The following is a 21,091-nucleotide window of genomic DNA, read 5'->3' as shown; positions in this document are numbered from 1 at the left end:
GTGGGGGGAGGCAGAGGCCCCTCCCTCTTTCCAAAGACACCCACTGGCCAAGGAGAAGCATTAGGGTGCTCAGGTGTGATATCAGAAAGAGATGGAACCAAGGTCTCTCACAGTGGGAGCTACGATCTCCACAAAGTGCGGACACTCTCTGCCCGGGCAGAACAGGAGCAGGGTGGATGAATGTTAAGATTTATCTACGGGGGCAGCTAGGTGGCGTAGTGGATAAAGCACTGGCCTTGGATTCAGGAGTACCGGAGTTCAAATCCAGCCTCAGACACATGACACTTAACTAGCTGTGTGACCCTGGGCAAGTCACTTAACCCTCATTGCCCTGCAAAAATAAAAAATTAAATTAAATTAAAAAAAACCTTAGCTTAAAAAATAACATTAAAAAAAAAAAAAGATTTATCTACAGCTGGAAGAGCCCTCAAAGGCCAATCTGGGCAAGCTGTTTACAGACAAGCAAACTAGGGCCTGGGGCCATGAAGTGACCTGGCCAGTCACAGGTTAATGGCCAGAGGTACAGCACTCACCTCTACAATCCAGCACAGCCCCTAACGGGCCGCGATGGACACGCCCTGCTCTCATCAGTCCTGCTGAGCAGATGTAACCCCCCCATACTGTACACTCACAATCCCATGCTCTTTAAAAGACACCCCCCTATGAAAAGAGGTGGAGAGGACAGAGGCTGATGCTGTGGGGGAAGGACCAGGACCCTGGAGCCCTGAATGAGGGGGACGCTCAGCTGGGATTGTGATCAGTTTCGTTTAATGACTGGCCCTCCCTGCAGAGGAGGAAGCAGGCCGCTAGGTGGCGGCAGCAGGGGGTGGTCACTTGAAGATCTTGCCCTGATTGAAGGGTTTGCCAACGTGCTGGAAGGCCCCCTCCCAGGAGAAGTATTCTTTGACCATCGTCTGGGCCTCCTCACTGCCGGGATCCAGCTTGCGCCATGTGTAGGACTCGTAGTCCACCTGCCAATCTGGGCTTAGCTGTAAAGCAAAGACTAGCGGTTAGTGACGGCTCTGGTGAGGCCCTGCCCCCCCCCCCCTGTGTCCTCACACCCTGTCGCGCCCCTGTACCCCAGCTCACCGGGAAGGCAAGCTCCTGGCCCCGAAAAACCCAGACGCCAGAAATGGCGCTGTCGTTGTTGGTGCCGAAGAGGATGACGCTGGCGAAGGCGTTCTTCCTCAGCTTGTCCAGGCGCTGGAACATACCTGGGGGAGAGGAACCGTCAGCCTGCGGCCACATCCCACCAACCGCCCAGCCACTCCTGCCCCTCCCCCCACTCACCAGTGATGAGGTTGCAGCTCATGAAGGTCTGGCTGAGTTCCTGGGGGAAGCGATACTCGGCGTACCACAAGGACCAGCCCTCGCGGTCGAAATGCTCCCAGAAGTACGGCAGGGCCACCGTCAGCGTGTCTTCGTTGGAGTATTTTCGCTTAAACTCATCCAACACAAAGGTACTGGGGGAGGCAAAAAACAAGCAGGCGGGTCAGTGCAGAAGACAGTAAACTGGACCTAGTGGAGGTCGCACGGCTGGAGCGATGGGGGTGCAGGGCAGGGGCGGGGGGGGGGGGGGTCTGACAAGGTGACATGGTGTGGGCTTAACCTTGTCACTGCTCAGGGAGAGCCAGGTATAAAAAGCATTTGTAATCACTTGGATACAAGCTTTCCTAGCTTCAAACGCAGGGCAAGCAGCAGCAGCGAGGCCCAGAGAGTCATGGGGAAGTGACTAAGCTGGCCAGGCAGGCCGGGCGCAGGGGCTGCATGCTCCCAACAGCCCCTTTCCCCTACTTCCATTCTGAGGGAAAGAGAAGGCTCCAGGGGCGGGTCACTGCTGCCCCCTGGCGTCCATCCTGTCCCATCTGCAGGCTCCAGTCCTCAGGAGAGCAGCTGAAGTCCCAGAAACCCGGTCCCCAAGCTCCAGCAGAGCCCAGGCAGCCACTGGCCTGGGGAAGGGCACCCACATGTCCCGACACAGGTCCTCGACACCCAAAGGAACCCCTCCTGCTGCCCATCGGGCACTTTCCTTTCACGGGCACTGCCCTCGGTTTCTGGGAACCAGGGGGTGCAGTGGAGAACACTGGGCCTCCAGCTGAGGCTACAGCCTGGTGATCTGAGCCAGGTCCTGGTCTCTCCACTACACACACTCCTGTGGCTTCCTACTGCCTTCAGAACAAAGGAGGATGCATTCTGAGCCCCCAGTCACCGCCAGGAGACCTCCTGTACTTAACACCACAATCACTGGCCTCTACAAAGTCCCAATTGTTATTATTATCCCATTTTACAACTGGGGATACTCAGGTGAGGATCTGAAGACAGGCCTCCTGACTCCAAGGCCTGCCAACTTGCCATCACTCCATCACCCCCAGCCACTCTACACTGGGAGCCAAGCCCACCCCAAACCACTGTGCTCAGAGGGCAAGCCAGTCTCTTATAAGGGACTGCAGGGTCCTGGCCAGTGACAACTGCTAGTCTGTTTAGAACTGAAAATGTTGCTGCCAGCATTTCCTGTGACAGCGCAGGTGCCCCCTCTCAGAGCCACCACACACAGTCAGGGCAGGGGGGGGGGGGTCGGACACAAGGGTATCCTGATATGTGACTGAGCTATAACAGATGGGACACGCGGGTGACCTGAGGCAGGACCAGGAGGACAGGGACGACTCTCACCCCCCTGGAAAGAAGCACCCTAAGACCACAAGGGAGGGCACCGAGCCTGACTGAGGAGAGGAACCCTTGGAAGCTGGAAGTCCACAGCACTCAACACTACCACATGGTCTGACTGTTTCAATGCATTCATCATCAGATTCAGTTTTTCCTCTTCTTTTTGTCTGATAAAAAATACTCCATGAGGAGACTGGCTGAGTGAGTGGGAGGGAAAGACAGTGGGGGAAATTATGGTGCTGTGAAAAAGGCAATAAAAACTTATTAAGGAAAAAAGAAAACAGTGCAGAGCCCCATCTGTCTCTGGATCCAAGGAGGGAGAGGGTGAATGCCTCAGTGGGGCCTCCTCGAGAGCTCCAAATAGACAAGCTTTCCTAACACATCATCCAGGGACACCTCCTGGAGAAAGGGGAAGCCAAGGGCATTTCAGCACAAGAACAAATTAATCCCACTGTCAGAGAGAAAAATTATTTTGCAAGAGAGATTCATTTTGTGAACAGGAGGAGTTCAGAGAAACCTGGAGGGTCTTACGTGAGCTGATGATGAGTGAGATGAGCAGAACCAGAAGAACATTGTACACAGTATCATCAACATTGAGTGTTGACCTTCTGTGATGGACTAGATTCTTCTCACCGATGCAATGGTACAGAAGAGTTCCAGGGAACTCATGTTAGAAGAGGATCTCCAAATCCAAGAAAAAAAAAGAACTGCAGAGTATAGATGCTGAATAAACCATGCTATTTCTTTTGTTTTGGGTGCTGGTTTTTTTTTTCTATCTTGAGGTTTTGCATTACTGATCTGATTTTTTCTCTTATAACGGGATTAATGCAGAAATAGGATTAATGCTATTATGTGTATAGATATATAGATATATCTATATGTATATAGATATAACCTATATCAGATTACCTGCTGTCTAGGGGAGGGGGGAGGGAGGGAGAAAAATCTGAAATTGTAAAGCTTGTATAAACAAAAGTTGAGAACTATCTTTACATGTAACGGAAAAAATAAAATACCTTATATGTAAAAAAAAATTTAAAAATTTAAAAATTAAAAAAAAAAAAGATTCATTTTGGTGCCTACAGAGAGCTTAGATTTAAAGCCTGAAGGACTCTTCAAAATCACCTTGCCTGGAGTCCTTGGATGGAAAAAGATCACACCTTAACTTTCATTATTTCCTTCCGCTGCTCAGCAAAGGCTAAGAACAAGAAGCCCAATCTATCCAATGCCTCTCTCTGCAGACAAGGAAACGGAGACCCAGAGGTCTGACACCCTCAGCCTTCTGGGCCTCCCCTCCCCCACCTGAGGGCCACCAATGCTCTGGTGGGAGCAAAGCCCACTAGCACGCTCAATGCACGTGCAACCCTAGATTAGGGTGAGGAAGCCAAACTTGGTGATTAAGGAGGGGATTGTCCACTCATCCCAACTGCAGGCCCCAGCTGCCTCTAAAGAATGGTCTGGGGTCTCTGGGCCCAACTGACAGTTAAGAGTGAAGTCAGCAGAGGCAGCTAGGTGGCACAGTGGATAAAGCACCGGCCCTGGATTCAGGAGGACCTGAGTTCAAATCTGGCCTCAGGCACTTGACACCTACTAGCTGTGTAACCCTGGGCAAGTCACTTAACCCTCATTGCTCCACAAAACAAACAAAACAAAAACAAGTGAAGTCAGCATGACCAGTGATCCCCACAAGCTCTGGGGGCACATTGCGATCCATCCAGACACGGGCAGCCCCAGGAGCACTCACTTCTGGCCTGAAGACCCCACCTCTTCCTCTTGGTGACCTTTCAATTCTCATCTCTATGCCTATGACCTTCTGCTCTACTCATCCAGCCTGACCTCCCTCCACCCTCACATCTACAACTGCCTTTCAGACACCTCAAGGTGGATGCTGCAGACACCTGAAACAGGAGGCGCACTCTCTCCCCAAATGCTGCCCTGGCCCTACTTTTCCCGCTGCAGGCAAATAAGGGCTGCGTCACCTCTCCTCACCAACCCCCCCTCAACAGGCAGCTCTGAAGCAGGGGCCTGGCTCTCATGAGCCAGACAGTGACCTCCCCATGGATTCAGGGGGTGGGGGTCCTCCTACCTCTTGGGCAGCTGAGCAAAGGGATCCTTGGCCTTGGGCTCTGCAGCCAGAGCCTGCTCACACTCGTCCATCTCCTCCGCGGGGCTGGGGGCTGCGGCCGCCTTCTTCTCTTCCTTCCGCTCTGCCTGGGCCTTCTGCTTCTCTTCTCGCTGTCCCTTCTCTTTTCTTGGGACCTCCTTCTTGGGCTGACTCTCGGCAAACTTTTTAGCTAGAGAAAAGGAGAAACAGGTCCCTCTAAAGCCCACCTCTGATGGCTCTAAGAGCAATAAGGTGCTTTGGTAGCACCTGCTCTCCAAGAAAGCGGCCACCATCAAAGCCTCAGGGGCAGAAAAGTGGGTCAGCAGGAAGATGAAAAGATGGCGGCACAGTGCCTCAGGCTTCACTAAATTCCTATTTGGCCAGAATGGCTGGCAAGTATCCTGCAGAAATCAGATTGAGACTAACACCTTACACGGCCTACCATATGGAGGGCTAACAGGGCGCTGGCCTGACAAATCAAAGATCGGCCCACCAAAAATGAGAAGAGAAGTGGATCAAAGAACCCCAAGTTTCTGTATAAACAAAAACAAAGCAGCCAAGAGGGAAAACCTGTGCTTCAAGTATCTCTGACAAGGATCTGCCTGTCAAGATGACTGAGGCAAGTAATGGGAGAGCCTTCCCCGAATACACAAGGACCAATGACCACTCACCCCACATGCTCACCAATCAGCCAGCAAAGGGGGTGGGAGGCCTGCAGGAAGGCTGAGCTATGAACTGAAGGATACTGAAGAAGAGACTCAAACATGGCCCAGAACCTTTGACCCTGAGCCACTGCTAGGAAAGCTCAATGACAACATTTCAGGAAGAACAATCTACCCCCAAATTCTTTTTGTTGATACCCCAGTGGGTGGGGAACGGCTATGAACACAAGGGCCAATGAGGAATTACGACAACTTAGCTTGGCCCCAAAGGACCTACAAGATGCCTGCCTCCATCTCTTTTGCAGAAGTGGGGGGCCACGGACGTGGAATACTGCCCATGACGCCAGCTTTCCCCTCCTCTTTTGGAATTCTTTGTTATAAGGGATGCAGTTCTGAGAGGAGGTAGGGGGAGGATGCAGTGGAAAAGGGTCACAAAGGCCCCCCACACCATCCATTCCCCTTCCAATAACTCAATAACCACCCGCTGCTCCTCCATTCCAGCCCTCACGCATACCGTCAAACTGCGCCATCTTCTCACAGAGCTTCACCTCTCCCAAGATCGCCCGGAACTGGGGCTGGTGAATGCAGGTGAGGAACCAGCGGTTGGTGTTGGGAAAGGCTTGCCGGAAGGATGGCTCTAGGACCTGGAAGGACACACGCAGGAGGGGGGTCAGAGCTGGGCTGGCCCCAGAGCCTTCCCCTCAGTGCTAATAGCCATGACTTCCATCTCCCTCCTCCAACGGAGAAGGCAACACGCCTGGGCATTAGCTGTCCTGAACCAAATTATCCTGAGAGTTGGGGGCTCTCTGGGGGCAGGATTCTGGCAAGCAGTGACCCCCTCCTTTCTTCCCAGGAAACCTGGTGAAGGAAAAGCTCCAAGCAGCAGAGTCCCCGGGAGTCTCAAAAATCAGGAGGAAAACAGAGGAACCCAGGAATTCCCAGAGCAGGCTCGCCCCGGCCAGGCCAGCTGTCTGTCCCTGCCCACGCTGCTGCCCCACTCGCCTGCTTATAGAGCCACAAGAGGGTGCACACGACGGTGATGTCAGCCAGAGTCACGCGCTCCCCCACCAGGAAAGTCCGAGTCTTCAGGTGAGTGTCCAGGAGCCCAAGAACTCGCCTCACCTCCTCTTTGGCGTTCTCTGTGGCCTGAGAGAGAGAATCAAACAGTGACCTCAGGTGGCCCCGACCCCTAAGGTCCAGCCACACTCCATCCCTGCAGCTCAGCCCTCTGGGCTGAATGTGGCCTTGCCAGGGTGGTGGTCTCCTGTGTTTGGCCCCTTCCAGACGCCCATTCTCCTGTGGGGCGGCCCTGATCATGTGACCTGGACAGGCCCTGTGGGGGAGAGCAGGTCAGGGTCAGCCCCCCCCCCCAACACTGAAGCCAAGAGGTCAGAGAGGAAATGCGCTGGGGCCCAGCAGCTGCCGGTGCTGTGTTCAGACTTGGCCTCGCGCACTCGGTGCCTTCTGAAGCCTCTTTCCAATGCCAACTTCTCCCAATTTAGAAACCAAAGGGTGCAGAGCTAGAAGGAATCTTCAAGGTCATCTGGTCCAACCCCCTCCCTTGCGGAGCAAGAAACTGAGGCCAGAGCAGGGAGATCACCTGACCGAGGTCAGAGACGGAAGGTCCTGAGGCCCCCCCCCCCCCCCGCCGGGCATCGCACACTTTCCCATGAGAACCAAGTCTTCTGCAGGCTCAGCTACTGAGGCCCTGGGGCGGGCGACTCTTCCACAGAAGGAGGGAAGACTGGATGACCCGAGGCTCCTTCTACCTGCTGGGATCCCCCCCATGCTCCTTCCTGGCCCCAGTCCCTCTCCAGTGGCAGGTGCCAGAGATGCCAGCCAGAGTCCCTGCCCTCAATGAGCTTATACTCCAGGGATGAAGACAACACATGTCTGCGGGGTGAGGTATGGGAGGCAGCCAGAGAGAAAGGAAGGCTGAGGCCAGGCCACGAAAGGCCTTGGTGGCCCAGAGGAGCCTGGTCAGCATCTCTCATCACGCCCCACCTTCCCACTCCCAGAGCTCACCTGTTTGTTGTGGTGCATGATGCCCAGTGTGGGGAACACCCAGGTACTGGCTGGAGGAACAATGTCACTGTCAGCAAAGCTCACCCACTGGATGACCTGAGCAGCTGCCTCTGGAGTCGAGCCCCGAAGCTCATCATTGCTCACTACACAAGGGGGGGGGGGAGGTCAGCCTCTGCAGGTCCCCCATGCCCAGAACAGCCTCCCCCCCTTTCTGAAGCCACCCGGCTCCCCTGGCCCTTGGATTACCGTAGTGTGCGATGGCGTTGCTCTCAAACACACAGAACCCATCATCCCCCTCGAATGCTGGGACCTGGCGGTGAGAGCAGACACAGAAATGACCCCCTATGCCCCTTCCAAGCAGCCTGAGGGCAAGACCAACACAGGGGTTCAGACCCATTTCTCCCACCCACAGAACCCGAGGAACTCAGACTGAGAGTGGCTACTCACTTTGCCAGCAGGAAACTTGCGGAGAAATTCGGGGGTGCGGTTGGTCTGGCCAAAGTGGAAGTGGGGAGGTGCGGACAACACGCGGATCTGGGCCCCGCTGTACTGTGCAGCAATGAGGGCCTTGAAGGCCCGCCAGTTTTCAGGGTATGTGTACAGGGTCTGTAGAGAGGACAGAGAGTGAGCGGGAGCAAGGGCCCAACACTAGGCAGCCCCTGACCCTCCCCCCATGTCTTTCTTCATAGCTAGAATCTGTGGGGGCAGCCAGGTGGCAAAGTGGATAGAGCACCAGCCCTGCATTCAGGAGGTCCTGAGTTCAAATCCAGCCTCAGACACTTGACACTAGCTGTGACCCTAGACAAGTCACTTAACTCTCATTGCCCCGCCAAAAAAACCTAGAATCTGTGGTCTTGGGTGCTACTGCTGCTTCATGCGGTGACCGACCCCTCAATCTCAGCAGAGTAGCTTAAGGGCAGCCACAGTGCCAGGAAGTAACCCTGGAGCCCCCTCCCCCTTTAAAAGGACCTCTCCTGGGCTTCCTACCCATCCCCCTCAGGGCCCATCCCCGTGTTCCCAACAAGGGAACTTTGGGAACATCCAGAGGTCCTGAGCCCAGCCGCCCTCCCATGGGGCAATGAACAAGCGCGAACGGAGGCCAGGCAGCTGGGGGAAGGGCTCCCCCGGCAAGGCCTGCCCGCCCTGCGCCCCGACCTCCTCACTATCGTGTCCTTCCCAGAGTCCCCCCCCCCCCGCAGCCTACAACACAAATCCGACCCCTTGCTGTCATCCACGTGGAAGGAGGGGGCCAAAGCACGTGAGCCCCCCAGGCCTCATCCCCCCGCCCCCCCCCCCGCCAAGCCCAATCATCCCCCCCACCCCGCGATCACCCCCCCCATCACACACACACACACACACACACACACACACACACACACACCCCGGCGGTCAGCCCCCCCATCACCACCACCCCCCCTGCTCAGCCCCTAACCCCGGTGCCCCGCGCCCCCGGCCCACAGGCCCCTATGAGATGCCCAGCCTCCAGGGCCGGGGCTCAGGAAGGGCGGGAGGCCGCCCGGCGGCAGGGCTGGGAAAGAGCCGCGCAGGGATCTCCAAGCGCTCTCGGGCCGGGCCCGGAGACCCCGACGCCCCGCTCTGGGGCGGCGGCCCCGGCCAGCCTCAGTTTCCCTCCCGCTGCCGCCTCCGGACCCGCGGGCGGGGCCCACAACGGCCGCCCCGGCACGGGCCGGGCCCCCCCACGTTGCGGACCCCGCCGGGAGGGGGGCGGCAGCGGAGGGAGCGGAGGATGGCGGTGGATGTGCCCTCCCCGGGCCCGGCGCCGCCGAACTTACCCCAGCCGCCATGGTGATTCCGCAGAGAAAGGGGGTGGGGACGTCGGCGCTGCCGCAAAGTGAGTCCGGCCGGGGGGGCGGGGAGGGGAGGAGGAGGGAGGGAGGGAGGGAGGGACGGGCGGGTGGGAGGGGAGAGCGGCCGGAAAGCGAGGACGGCGTCGAACGGGGCCGCGCGACAGGAGGGCGAGCCCTCTCCGCACCGGCCGAAGTCGCGAAGCGGCGCGCGCCTGCGCACAGAGCGCCGCCGAAGGCCCGCCGCGAGAGCGGTCGGTTGGCTTCGGATCCCCTCGGAGTCTCCTCCCCCGCCCCGGGCCGAGGGGAAGGGGCGGGGCCGGAGCCGGAGAGGCTCTCAGCCGGGACGCGGAGCCCGCTAGTCCCGCAGCGCGCCCCCGTAAGAGCCCTCTCACATCGAAGGCGGGGAACCTGGGCCCGCCCGACCCGTCCCTGCACCTCGCAGCTAGGGAAACTGAGGCAGGGCGGGGGAAGTGACTGGCACATGACAAGATGGAGATCGAACCCGGGTCTTGAGCCTCCAGTTCTCCACCCCTCCGTTTTACAGAAGGAGGCGCGGGGCGGGGAGAAGTGACTCGCTATGGGTCACAGCTCCCAGACAACAAAGATGAGATTCCAACCCAGACCCCCTGATTCCAGGACCAAGTCACTTCCTCCCAGGACAGGCTAGCACATTTTGCGGACAGGGAAACTGAGGCACTGGGAAGGCGGGGAATGGGGGGAGGGAGGCGACTTGTTACTAGATGGCCGCTAGGGGCCGCCGGAGTGTCCAAATGGCTGGGCCTTGGGTCCAGAAGACATGAGTACAAAACCAGCCTCACACTTAACTGTAGTCTTTAAAATTTTTTTTCTTTTTTTTTTAGTGAGGCAATTGGGGTTAAGTGACTTGCCCAGGGTCACACAGCTAGTAAATGTTAAGTGTCTGAGGTCGAATTTGAATTCAGGGCCGGTGCTCTATCCACTGCGCCATCTAGCGGCCCCCCCAAAAAATATTTTTAATTAAATATTTCCCAATTCCACATAAAAGTTAACATTCATTTTTAAATATTTAGTCCCAAATTCTCTCGCCCCTCCTCCAACCCTTGAAAAGGTAATCAATATATCACATGGGTAGAGTCACATAAAACATTTCCCCCTTACCTGTGTGGCAAACGAAAACACACGGAAAGAAAAATCCAGAAAGCTTTTTTTGTTTTGTTTTTTTTAGTGAGGCAATTGGGGTTAAGTGACTTGCCCAGGGTCACACAGCTAGTTAAGTATTAAGTGTCTGAGGCCGGATTTGAACTCAGGTACTCCTGACTCCAGGGCCGGTGCTCTATCCACTGCGCCACCTAGCTGCCCCAGAAAGCTTTTTTTAAAAAGGTCAGCATTATCAGTCCTCTGGAGGTGGATAGCATTTCTCACTGGGGGTCCTTCTGAATTGTGCTGAGAACATCTAAGTCATTCAAGGTTGATCATCACTACCATGTCGCTATTACTGTGTACAGTGAATGGTCTGGTTCTGCTCATTTTGCTTTTTGCATCAGTTCATCTCAGTCTTTCGGGATTTTCTCAGCATTTCTTACAGCACAATATCACTCCATCACAAAGGTATGCCACAGCTTGTTCAGCCATTCCCCAATTGATGGGCATCCCCACCAGTTTCCATTTGCCCCTCCCCCTAAAAAAAGAGTAGCTACATTTTTGTACAACTGGGTCCCTTTCCCTTTTCTTTGATCTCTGGTGTACAGACCTACTAGTGTTATTGTTGAGTCAAAAGGTATGCAGTTTTATCATCCTTTGGGTGTAGTTCCATATTATTCTCCAGAAAGGATGAACTGGTTCATAGCTCCACCAATATGGCATTAATGTTCCTACTTTCCGACATCCCCTCCAGTTTGTCATTTTCCTTTTCTGTCACTTTAGGGATGAGGTGGCACCTCAGAATTGTTTTAATTTGCATTTCTCTAATCAGTAGTGATTTAGAGCATTCTTTCATGTGACTATTGATAGCTTTGATTTCTTCTAGCCTGTTCATATCCTTTTACCATTTATCAATTGTGGAATCCCCCTTATGTGTATAAATTTGGTGAAGTTGCCTATATATTTGAGAAATGAGAAATTAGAGAAACTTGCACATTTTTTCCACCCACTTGTTTAATTTTGATTAGCCAGAATTAGTTGCTTGTGCAAAACCTTTTAAATTCATGTAACCAAAATCCATTTGTTTTTGGTTTGGGGTTTTTTTTTTGCGGGGCAATGGGCGTTAAGTGACTTGCCCAGGGTCACACAGCTAGTAAGTGTCAAGTGTCTGAGGCCGAATTTGAACTCAGGTACTCCTGAATCCAGGGCCAGTGCTCTATCCACTGCGCCATCTAGCTGCCCCCTTCAAAATCCATTTTTATTCCCATGATCTCTGGTTTGATCGTAAACATTAGCCATACATCTCACAGGTACATTTTCCCATATTCTCATAATTTACTTCTATTGCCCTTTATGTCTAAATCATTTATCCATTTTGACTGTACCTTGGTATATGGCGTGAGATAACTGGTCTATGTCCAGTTTTTGCCAAACTCTTTTCCACTTTCCCCAGCAGTTTTTGTCAAGTGACGCTCCTGCCCCAAAAGCTTGGATCTTTGCATTTCTCAACAACCACATTACTATAGCTATTTCCTGTGTTTTATGTACCTAATCTATTCCACTGATGCTCCACCACTGTTTCTTAGCCAGCACCAGACTGTCTTGATGACCATTTTTTAACAAGAGTTTGAAGTCTGGTACTGCTAGGCTGCCTAAACATTTTTTCCCATTGATTCCTGGATATTCTTGACCTTTTGTTCTTCTAGTTGTTTTGTTTTAAACTCCACAAAATAACTCTTACGATATGAGCAATTGTGCTGAAGGTTGTCCTAATACTGAACCACCCCTCCGTTGCTGCTATAAATTCTACCTGGCCATAGCCAGCAAGCTTTGTGACATATTGCTGTAATCTCCTTACTAGTATTTGGAAACTTTTGCATTGATATTAAGGAAGCTGATCAATAGCTTTATGTGAGCTCTCTGGTTTCAGTAGAATGTTTTTAAGCAAATACAATGCATATGATCATGAAGGAAACTTGCATCCAAGTGAAAATAAAGATGTCATTTTTTCCCACCCAAGGTTATACCTCCCATGAAACGCATCTACAAACCCCCAGCTAAAAATCTTGGCTCAGACCCAAACTTAACAGCTTGCTGAGTGAAAAGGGACATCTGGTTTTCAAAGGTCTTCATGACCCAGACAGGACCCAGAGACGAGGCTCCTATAAAAGCACTTTATTGGCCCCTCCTCTCTTCAGTTGCCCTTCTCACACCCTAGGAGGCCCCGGACAGTTCGAGGTAGAAAACCATGTAAGAAATGATGGAGATCAGGGAACAGACTCTGAGGATCCTGGAGCTGGGTGAGAGTGAGAAATTGGCCAGTGGGGCTGGCGGAAGCTATGAAGGTGAGGAGGGGCTGTGTCGGCTCCAGCCTCTGCTTCCTGTTTTCCTGTGCTATCAGCTCCTGGGTCACCCGAGCCTCCACCTGCAGCCAGCTCATTTCCCCTGTGGCTTGCTGCTGCAGGTGCCTCCGGAGCTTCCGCCGCCCGAGCCATACTGGATGGCAAAGTGTACAGAGCCAGGTCCGGGCCATCCCAGGACCTGTCTCCTTGTCCCCCTGGGCCGCTTCTACCTCTTCAGTGCCTGGGTTTTCCAACTGCTTGACTTCCCTTTCGACCTGATGCTGCCCAAGCCTCTGCAGCTGGTCCCCGGGCGGCCCAGGGTCCCCAGGGGCTGACGATTGGCCCTGCTCTCCATCAGCCTCCAGCACCATCTCCTCCACCTCGGCCTCTCCTCGGTGCCCCTCATTCTGCAGGGCTCCCTTCTGCCCTCCCTCCCTCTCTAATCGGAGTCTTTTACTTGGTCCTCCCTGGACACACTCCTCCCTGTCACCATTTCCTTCTGGCCTCTGTCTCTTGCTGCTCTGCTCCACCTGGCAGCCCAGTACTTCCTCAAACACCTGGCTGATAGCAGCACAGAGCTGGGCAAAGGGGGCCGGGGGCAGAAGGATGGGAGTAGCAGACAGCAGGGAGGTGGCGGAGCTGGGCTGCAGGAGAGGAAGCAGACCCCAGTCCCGGCCCCGAGGGGATCGCCGCTGGAACTGGAGGCTTCGACAATAATTGGCCGACTCCCGACAACAGTTCTGCAGGCGGCCAGCTACCCGGCCAGTCACGTTGGCCGCCACGTTGTGACTTAGGTCAAAAGGGTCCTGCAGGTTCAGAGGGCCGAGGCGTAAGCCCCCCCAGAGACCAGGGGGCAGGCCCTCGGCTACGGGCAGCGGCTGGCCTTCCCTCAGAGACAGCAGCGAGCCTCGGAGCTCCCAGCTGGAGACACAGCAAAAGAACTGGGCCAGGAGAGCAGCTGTAAGGGAGGCCCAAGTGAAGACCAGTGAAGACGAGCTCTTTATCGGGTCCATTCACAGAGGAGAGGGTGGAGGTGGGATTCCTCCCGGCCCTGGCACCCCCGCCCAATGACCTCCTCTGGCTATCTCCAGGCACTTACCAAGGGGCTCAGTGTTGGTGCTGGGCGCCAGGCGGGAAGCCTGCTGGGGGAAGCTGCAGTCCCAGCCGTCCACCTCAACCCGCTCCTCTTCACCTGGGGACACGAGGGAGATGGAGCAGCTCTAATAACATGGCACAGGGCAAGTGGGGAACGGGCCAGGAGACAGAGATCTCCCCAGATCTCCCCGACAGCTCAAAGTCACTACAGACAGGACAGTGACATGGGCAGCTGCAGACAAGGCCTGGGGCGTCCTACCTGCCGCCTGGCTGAGCTTGGCGAGGGAAGGCAGCACGGGAGGGTCCCGGGTTTGAAGGAAGTAGATCCCCAAGAGAGTCAGTGCGTAATTACTCAGAAGGGGGCCGCTCCCTGCACAGAAAACCAAGACTCACCAATGGCCTCCAAGCTCCCTCAGGGTCATGCCCTGCTGCCCCTGCTCACGCCCCCAGGGAGTTTCCAACACCTTCCTACCTGTCAGCCCTCGCCCCTGAGCCCAACAGCGCAGGGTGTAGACCAGGGGCCGTACCCGCCTGTCCAGGGCACAGCAGAGACTCAGGAACTGGGAATTATATAACGCCAGCCTGGGATAAAGAAGAGACCAAGAAGGTGCAAACACACTCCCAAGCCTGGGCCTCCACTCCACAGGTCAGGAGAAGGCAACACACCCACTCCCACCTCTGTGCCTTGATGGTCTCCTTGCCTGCCGAAAACCCGGCCTCAACTCTACACTCCCCCCAGAGGAAAGATGCCTCATCCCTTCATCTCCCTCCTCCAGCTACTACTTTCTGTCTCCTTCTCTGTCCATGCTGTGTGTGCCCCCCGGGGGCAGAGGCGAGCTTGTGTTGTGTCTGTAACCCCAGGATGCTGCCTGGCGTGCAGCTCACACTGAGCTGACTGAAACAGAGCAGGAAGGTGAGGAGTGGGGCCAGGGGGAGCGTGAGGGGCAGAGCTTGGGGCAGGAAGGAGAAGAGGCAGGAGCAAACAAGGACCTCAGCAAAGGCCCAGAAGCTCCCTGCCCCCAAGGGGTCCCCCTCCCCCACAGAAACACTCTCAGGGACTCTCTGAGACACACCTGTTACTGAGGGAGAGGTCACCGTGAAGACCAGAGGGTCGATGGCAGAATTTGACCACAGGGCGTCTAGCTGAGGGCACGGTCCGGACGCTATGCACCCCGGGGACACAGCCCCGGAGGACGGAGCCGACAAGTTCCAGCATGGCCTCTCCCTCCCCCACCTCCCCCGGAAGGGCTCCCCCAAGCTCCCAGGCCTTCCCCGAGTCCCTTTCTCCCACCTCCTCCTGAGCAGGTGATACTGGGGGCAAGGACTGTGGGGAGGCCAGGGCCGAGTCAGGGGTTGGAGGGGCTAGGGAGGACATAGGGGTTTCAGAGTCCTGGGGAGATGCTGGGGCCTGAGAGTCTACAGGGGAAGCTGGAGTGGAGGCCAAGGCTTGAGGATCCAGTGGAGAAGCAAGCGCTGAATCCAACACCGGAGAGGCTGGGGCCTTTGGGTCTCGCTGCAGGGGAGAGTCAAGTTGGGCCAATGATCCCTCAGGGTTCCATCACCCATCCTCTGTCCAAGTGCTATAGACAGAGCACAGTCGTCTCCTCCCTGATCTGCAAGAGAGAACCTGCCCACCCTATAACCTCCTGATCCTTTCTTTTTGGGCCAAAGAGGGATAAAGAAAAGAGTGCTGGGCATGAAGTCAGCTGAGAGCCGGGTCCAGCACTGACTAGCTGGGGGGCCAGAAGCAAGTCATCGCAACGTCCTCATATGTACAAGGGGGGAGAACCGAAGCCTTCGCACAGAATCCCTGGCACTGCTCAAGGGCCATTGAGGGCCCTTCCACAGCGTCCTCCACAAGGTCCCGCTCACCTGCAGCCCCTCCAGATCCCCCAGGTCCAGGAAGAGGTCAAGGTCACACCCGTGGACATCAAAGCCATTTGTAGAAGAGCCAAAGGGACGGATGACACAGCCTGGGTGGCGAGCAGAGCATCGAGATCAGGGCACGTGCAGAGACGACAGCTGCGCACAATGGAGGTGCTCACAAGGGAGGCACTGAGCAGAAGCCTCCGGAACGCAGGGACAGGCTCGAAGGGCTCAGGAGAGGGGGATGGGCAAGCCTTACCAGGGAAGAACTCAGCAAAGACCTCCTGCATCAGCGCCACGATGAGCCCTCGAAGCTGCCGCTCGGCCTCCGAGAGCTCCCGAAGGCCCACCAGCTGCACCATCTGGGCCTCCACATCCACAGCCTCTGCCAGCGCCCGGGTCAGCTGCTGGTCATCGGCCGGGGCCCCCTTGGGTGACTTGGGAGCTGGAATCTGGAATTCCTTCTGCTGCCGAGGCCGGACACGTAATCGATGGCCGCCAAGAGCGTGCTGGGGCTGGGACAGGATGGCGTCACGGGCACGGGAGTCTCCCATTTCAACAATAGCAAACACACCCTGCAGACCGCCCCAGAGAAGAGTCTGAAGCCTGTGTGGCCTTCCCCCCCCCCCCCGCCCCCCAGCCCAGCTGCCTCCTGGTCTCACCACCCTATCTCTCCAGTCTCCCTTTCCCTGGATCTTCCTCCCTTCTCCCTCAGTCACCATCCCTGGAAGTGCTGAGACTCTCCACAACAGCCGGCCCAACGGACCCACTACCTTGTCCTTGTCCATGACGATGCTGGCCACCGACCCAAAGGCCTGAAAGTACTCAGAGAGCTGGGCCGGATCCAGGCCCCGGGGAAAGCCGCTGACAAACACACTCCGCAGTCCCTGAGCCCGTCGGGTAGCTCGGAGCTCTTCAAGGCGGCGATGCTTCTTGCCCGCCAGGTGGGCATCCAAGCTTGGCCCTGCAAGACGTGTTTATTAACACCTGCTGCTTCCAAAAATATGCAAAGACAAAACAGTGACTTCTTATTCTGCACAGTGGAGAGAGCCAACCAAAGGCTTCAGGAAAATGTGAAATGCAAATGACTTTAGTTGGGGGCAGCTGAAGGGACCATGGAGGCCCCTCCGGTCCTTTTACAGTTAAGGAAACTGAGGCCTAGGGAACCTAAGTGACTTGTAAAGCATCACACAGGGAGGAAGTGGAGTCAAATGTGAACCCAGGTCTTCTCCTTCCAAACAGAGGATCACCTGGGGAGATCATGGCTGGGCTGACCTGGAAGGCAGAGGCAGGATAGAGAAGGCCGAGAACCCTCGGAAGCAGAAAATACACCAGGGGAACTACACAAGGTCAAGAAGAAAGAGCAGCGGGAGCCCAAGAGGGGATCCCCTGCCTGATGGGCAATGGGATGTGTGCTTGTGGTTTCAGAGACAATGAAAGCTCCAAGAAAGGCTGTGAGGAGGGAAGTAACAGACCCAGGCACAGTTCTGGCAGTCATGGGGAGCATGATGAGGGATAGGGACCAGTTAGGAGATCATAAGAGTCCAGGAGGGAAGTGAGATGGGCCTGAGGGAAGACAAGGGATGCAGAATTAACAAGACTGGGATGGGAGGTGAGAGCCTGGGTGAGGAGACAGATGGAGCTTTCCACAGACAGAAAGACAGGGATTGGGAGATGAGGCTGGTTGGGCCGGAGGAATGGAATGGGGGGCTCCGCTAAGAATCAACAGGAGAATCCCAAAGAGACCATAGAAAAGGGAAAAGGACCCACAGGTACAAAAATATCTATAGTAGCTCTTTGTGGTGGCAAAGAACTGGAAATCAAGGGAATGCCCCTCAATAGGGGAATGGCTAAACAAGCTGTGGTATATGAATGTATTGGAATACTATTGTGCAGTAAGAAACAATGAGCAGGAGTTCAGAGAAACCTGGAAGGACTTGCATGAACTGATGATGAGTGAGGAGCAGAACCAGGAGAACATTGTACACAGTAACAGCAACATTGTGTGATGAACAATGGGGATAGACTTGGCTTTTCTCAGCAGTGCAACAATCCAAAACAGTTTCAAAGAACTCGTGATAGAAAATGTTCTCAACATCCAGACAAAAGAGCTGTGAATTATGAATGCAGATTGAACCACTGTTTCTACTTTTGGACTGTTTTTTTTTTCCTTCGTTTGAGGTTTTTCCTTTGTGCCCTGATTCTTCTTTCATAAGATGACTAATGTAGAAATATGTTTGATGTGATTGTACATATACAACGTATATCAGACTGCTTTCTGTCTCAGGGAGGAGGGAGGGAAGGGAGGGAGGGTGGGAGAAAAATTTGGAACTAGAAATCCTATGAAAACAAATGTTGAAAACTATCCTTATAAGTAACTGAAAAATAATAAGATACTTTTAAAAAAAGAGAGAGGGGCAGCTAGATGGCACGGTGGATAGAGCACCAGCCCTGGAGTCAGGAGTACCTGAGTTCAAATCCGGCCTCAGACACTTAACACTTACTAGCTATGTGACCCTGGGCAAGTCACTTAACCCCAATTGCCTCACTAAAAAAAAAAAAGAGAGAGAGAGAGAGAGAGAATGAACAGGAGAGATCCAGGGAAAGGGTCCAGCAGGCAGCCGGAAGAGGAGGGGGGGACAGAGGAGCAGTCAGGATAGAGATCTGGAATAATCTGTATAGAGATGGAAATACGGAAGGAGCAGAGAGTCTACAAGGCCAAGAGGTAGCTGAGAGATGTCCCATGCCCAGGGCGCAGGGGAAGAAGCTGGAGAAAACAAAGATTCACATCTGGCACTGAGGAGCTCCCTCATCTGAGCCCAGCAAGGAAAGGAATCTCCAAAAAAATGGTCCTGGAGGACATTCTGGAGACCGTGGGCATCTGCATTACAGAGGGCTAGGAAATGTCAGCAAGGAAGAGGAGTGGGAAGAGGCCACCGGGGACCCTCCAGAGAGCAAGCTTATGGACCAGTGGCTTCAGGAAGCTGGACAGTGAGGGGCAGAAGGGGAGGCAAGGACACAGAATGTGAGCTAAGGACAAGTCAAGTTGTTTTGAAGGTGGGGAAAGGCCTGCTGCTAGGCAGCAGGGAAGGGGGAGAACAAATCGGAGGGGCCGGTCCCATCCTTAGAGGCCAGAGAAAAGAAGATGAAGATGTAGAAAGGCCTGGAGGTACAGACAGGGAGAGATGCTGAGGACAGGAATTTGACCCAGGAGATTTGGAAGAGTCATTGCTGGGAGTCCGTGGAAGACTGATAAAAAGGACTGCCCTGCAGTGGCGAGTGTCCATCTGAGACAAGGTACCACGGATCTGCAGTCCGCCAGGTTTGGGGATTTTGTGGTTCTTTGAGAAAAGTCCAGGTCTTTAGAAGCAGGAGCAGGGCTGGGGATTGGCAGGGAATGAACAGGACCCAGCTCGTGAAGGGTGGAAGGCAGTCTAGTTTTATTTCAAGATTCCCATTTTCTCTTTCTGCGCCCCCCCCCCCCAAAGAAAGCAGGATCCCTGCCGAAGCAATACAAATTCCACAGTGGTTCTGCCCTATGCCAAGGCGGAGAGGCAGAGAAACGTGCATACACAGCATTGTGGGCACACACGTGCACGCACAGAATTTCAGGGGGCTGGTCCTAGTGAACCGTGGAATTGGGGTGAGGTCAGTCGGCGCTTGGCAGGGGGTTGAAGCCATCAGAAGAGCAGGGACAGCAGAAGGGCAAGAAGCTGCTCTAGAGGCTTGGGGGCCTGGGCAAGCCCCTAACCCAGAGGTAAGGTCGGCCCTCGCCCTCCTCTAGCCTCAGCTTGTAGGGAAGCCTGCCCTACAGTTAGGGTCTGCAGGGCCCGAGTTCAAATCTGACCTCGGACACTGGCTGGATGACCCTGGCCGAGCTTCTTCACCGCCGTCTCAGCTCCTCCCCCCCATAAAAAGAGGGGTCCCGGACAGCGGGTCTCTGGCCCCTTCCAGCCCCAGGTCCCCCACGGCCCTCTCCTTAACCAATGACCCCGCGAGGCAGCGTGGCCCAGTGGCCGGAGCTTAGCCCTTGGAGACCGTTAGATGGAGCGGGTGCGAATCTAACCTCAGACCCTCGGGGGCAAACGGCCAAGGGCCGCGGGAACGGCAGGTACGGGATCAAGAGAGCCCCGGGCTCCCCTGAGCTAGAGGCCCAGGCCCATTTCGCCTAGGCCCGGGGATTCCGGGACCCCTGACTTCCACCCCGCCCCTTACTATTAGCCGTGTTCACGTGGCAGAGGCAGCATCTGAAGCCCCCGCGCGGTAAAGCCTCCACATCCGGCTCCGTCGCCGCCATAGTTCCCGCTTCAGAGCCGAACCTATCACGACTTCCGCCACTACCGGAAGTGGGTCGCCGGGGATCGCGAGTAAGAAGGCACTTCCGCCACTCTCGGGGATTGGGGCTCGTTCCGCTCGGGCTGCACGCGGGGTCTCCAGCTTCATCCCTCCCCGTTTAATCTGCATGCTGTAACGCCATTGGCCAGCTCTGAGCGGCGCCCGTTGTTGATTGGCCCTGACCGCACATGAATATTCATGAGCAACGGCTGAGCGGCCAGGTACGTGCAGCCGTCCCGGGCTCCTAGCTCCACCCCTTGGGTAGCAGAGGCGACCGCGGCGGTCACCGGCGAGGCCCCGCGCGGGGAGGTCCCTGTGGAACACCGCCTTCTAACCGCTGAGCCTCCGCCTGGCCCCTTCCGGAGGGTGGCCTGCCCCCGGTCCCGCCCCGAGCCCGAGAGCTACTGCGCCCTTCTCAGGCACAGGAGTTTGGGCGGAACCCCACGCAAAACGACGCACCCACTGAGGGGTCTCGAGCCGGTCATTGGCTTCCCTTCTGACCCTCGGTGTGGGGGACCCCCGTGGGCGTGGCCCCGATCCTGTGATGGAGCCGCACGCCCACGCGAGACCTCAGGCGGAGCGGCTCCCATGCCCTCGTGCCCCAGGGAACCTGGCAGGGGCTGCGTGGGCACCCGCGGGGCAGGCCTTGGCCACGAGGCCGGCCCGCAGCTGTCCCCGGAATGCAGCACTTGCCCAACTGCTGCCCCCTTTGGTTGAGCTGGGGCAGATCTTAAGCCAGGCCCCCCAGGCCCACATCGACCCCCTCCCCCCCTTCCTTCAGCCTCCTCCCCCTCCCGAGTTGAGTCCTGGCATCAGAGCCAGGATGAACGTCCCTGGGACTCTGGGCCTGGGCCTGACTTTCTACTGACTCCTCAGTAGAAAGCAGAGGTCCTCCCCGGCTGCCCCACCCGGACCCCAATAAGGGACCAGCCACTCATCCCTACTGGCTTTGGCCAGTCCCTAGAATCAGCTCCTATCTGGAGGACCACATGACCAGGGTGTCCCCTCAAACAGATGGTATGCCAGGCATGCCAGATTGTGCACCAAGGCTCTCCGACGCCCCTCCTGGGA

General features: G+C 55.6%; 2 protein-coding genes across 2 annotated transcripts; both read right to left on the bottom strand.

Moving 5' to 3' along the window:
- Window positions 1-746: 746 nt before the first annotated feature.
- Window positions 747-9,330, bottom strand: EEF1G (eukaryotic translation elongation factor 1 gamma). Its single transcript, XM_043972637.1, has 10 exons — window positions 9,249-9,330; window positions 7,903-8,061; window positions 7,702-7,765; window positions 7,456-7,598; window positions 6,433-6,576; window positions 5,945-6,074; window positions 4,751-4,958; window positions 1,291-1,463; window positions 1,090-1,214; window positions 747-989 (listed from the first exon to the last, which is right to left on the bottom strand). The coding sequence occupies exons 1-10, from the start codon at window positions 9,258-9,260 to the stop codon at window positions 831-833; spliced, it is 1,317 nt and encodes a 438-aa protein (XP_043828572.1). The 5' UTR covers window positions 9,261-9,330; the 3' UTR covers window positions 747-830.
- A 3,220-nt stretch (window positions 9,331-12,550) lies between these two features.
- Window positions 12,551-20,040, bottom strand: TUT1 (terminal uridylyl transferase 1, U6 snRNA-specific). Its single transcript, XM_043970955.1, has 9 exons — window positions 19,901-20,040; window positions 16,459-16,649; window positions 15,945-16,260; window positions 15,692-15,792; window positions 14,893-15,332; window positions 14,292-14,401; window positions 14,079-14,189; window positions 13,824-13,916; window positions 12,551-13,682 (listed from the first exon to the last, which is right to left on the bottom strand). The coding sequence occupies exons 1-9, from the start codon at window positions 19,980-19,982 to the stop codon at window positions 12,577-12,579; spliced, it is 2,550 nt and encodes an 849-aa protein (XP_043826890.1). The 5' UTR covers window positions 19,983-20,040; the 3' UTR covers window positions 12,551-12,576.
- Window positions 20,041-21,091: the final 1,051 nt, after the last annotated feature.

Source organism: Dromiciops gliroides, chromosome 6, assembly GCF_019393635.1.
Source record: "Dromiciops gliroides isolate mDroGli1 chromosome 6, mDroGli1.pri, whole genome shotgun sequence".
Taxonomy (NCBI): domain Eukaryota; kingdom Metazoa; phylum Chordata; class Mammalia; order Microbiotheria; family Microbiotheriidae; genus Dromiciops; species Dromiciops gliroides.
The sequence above is the reverse complement of the archived record's forward strand: the minus strand, read 5'-3'. Positions and strand labels throughout refer to the sequence as shown.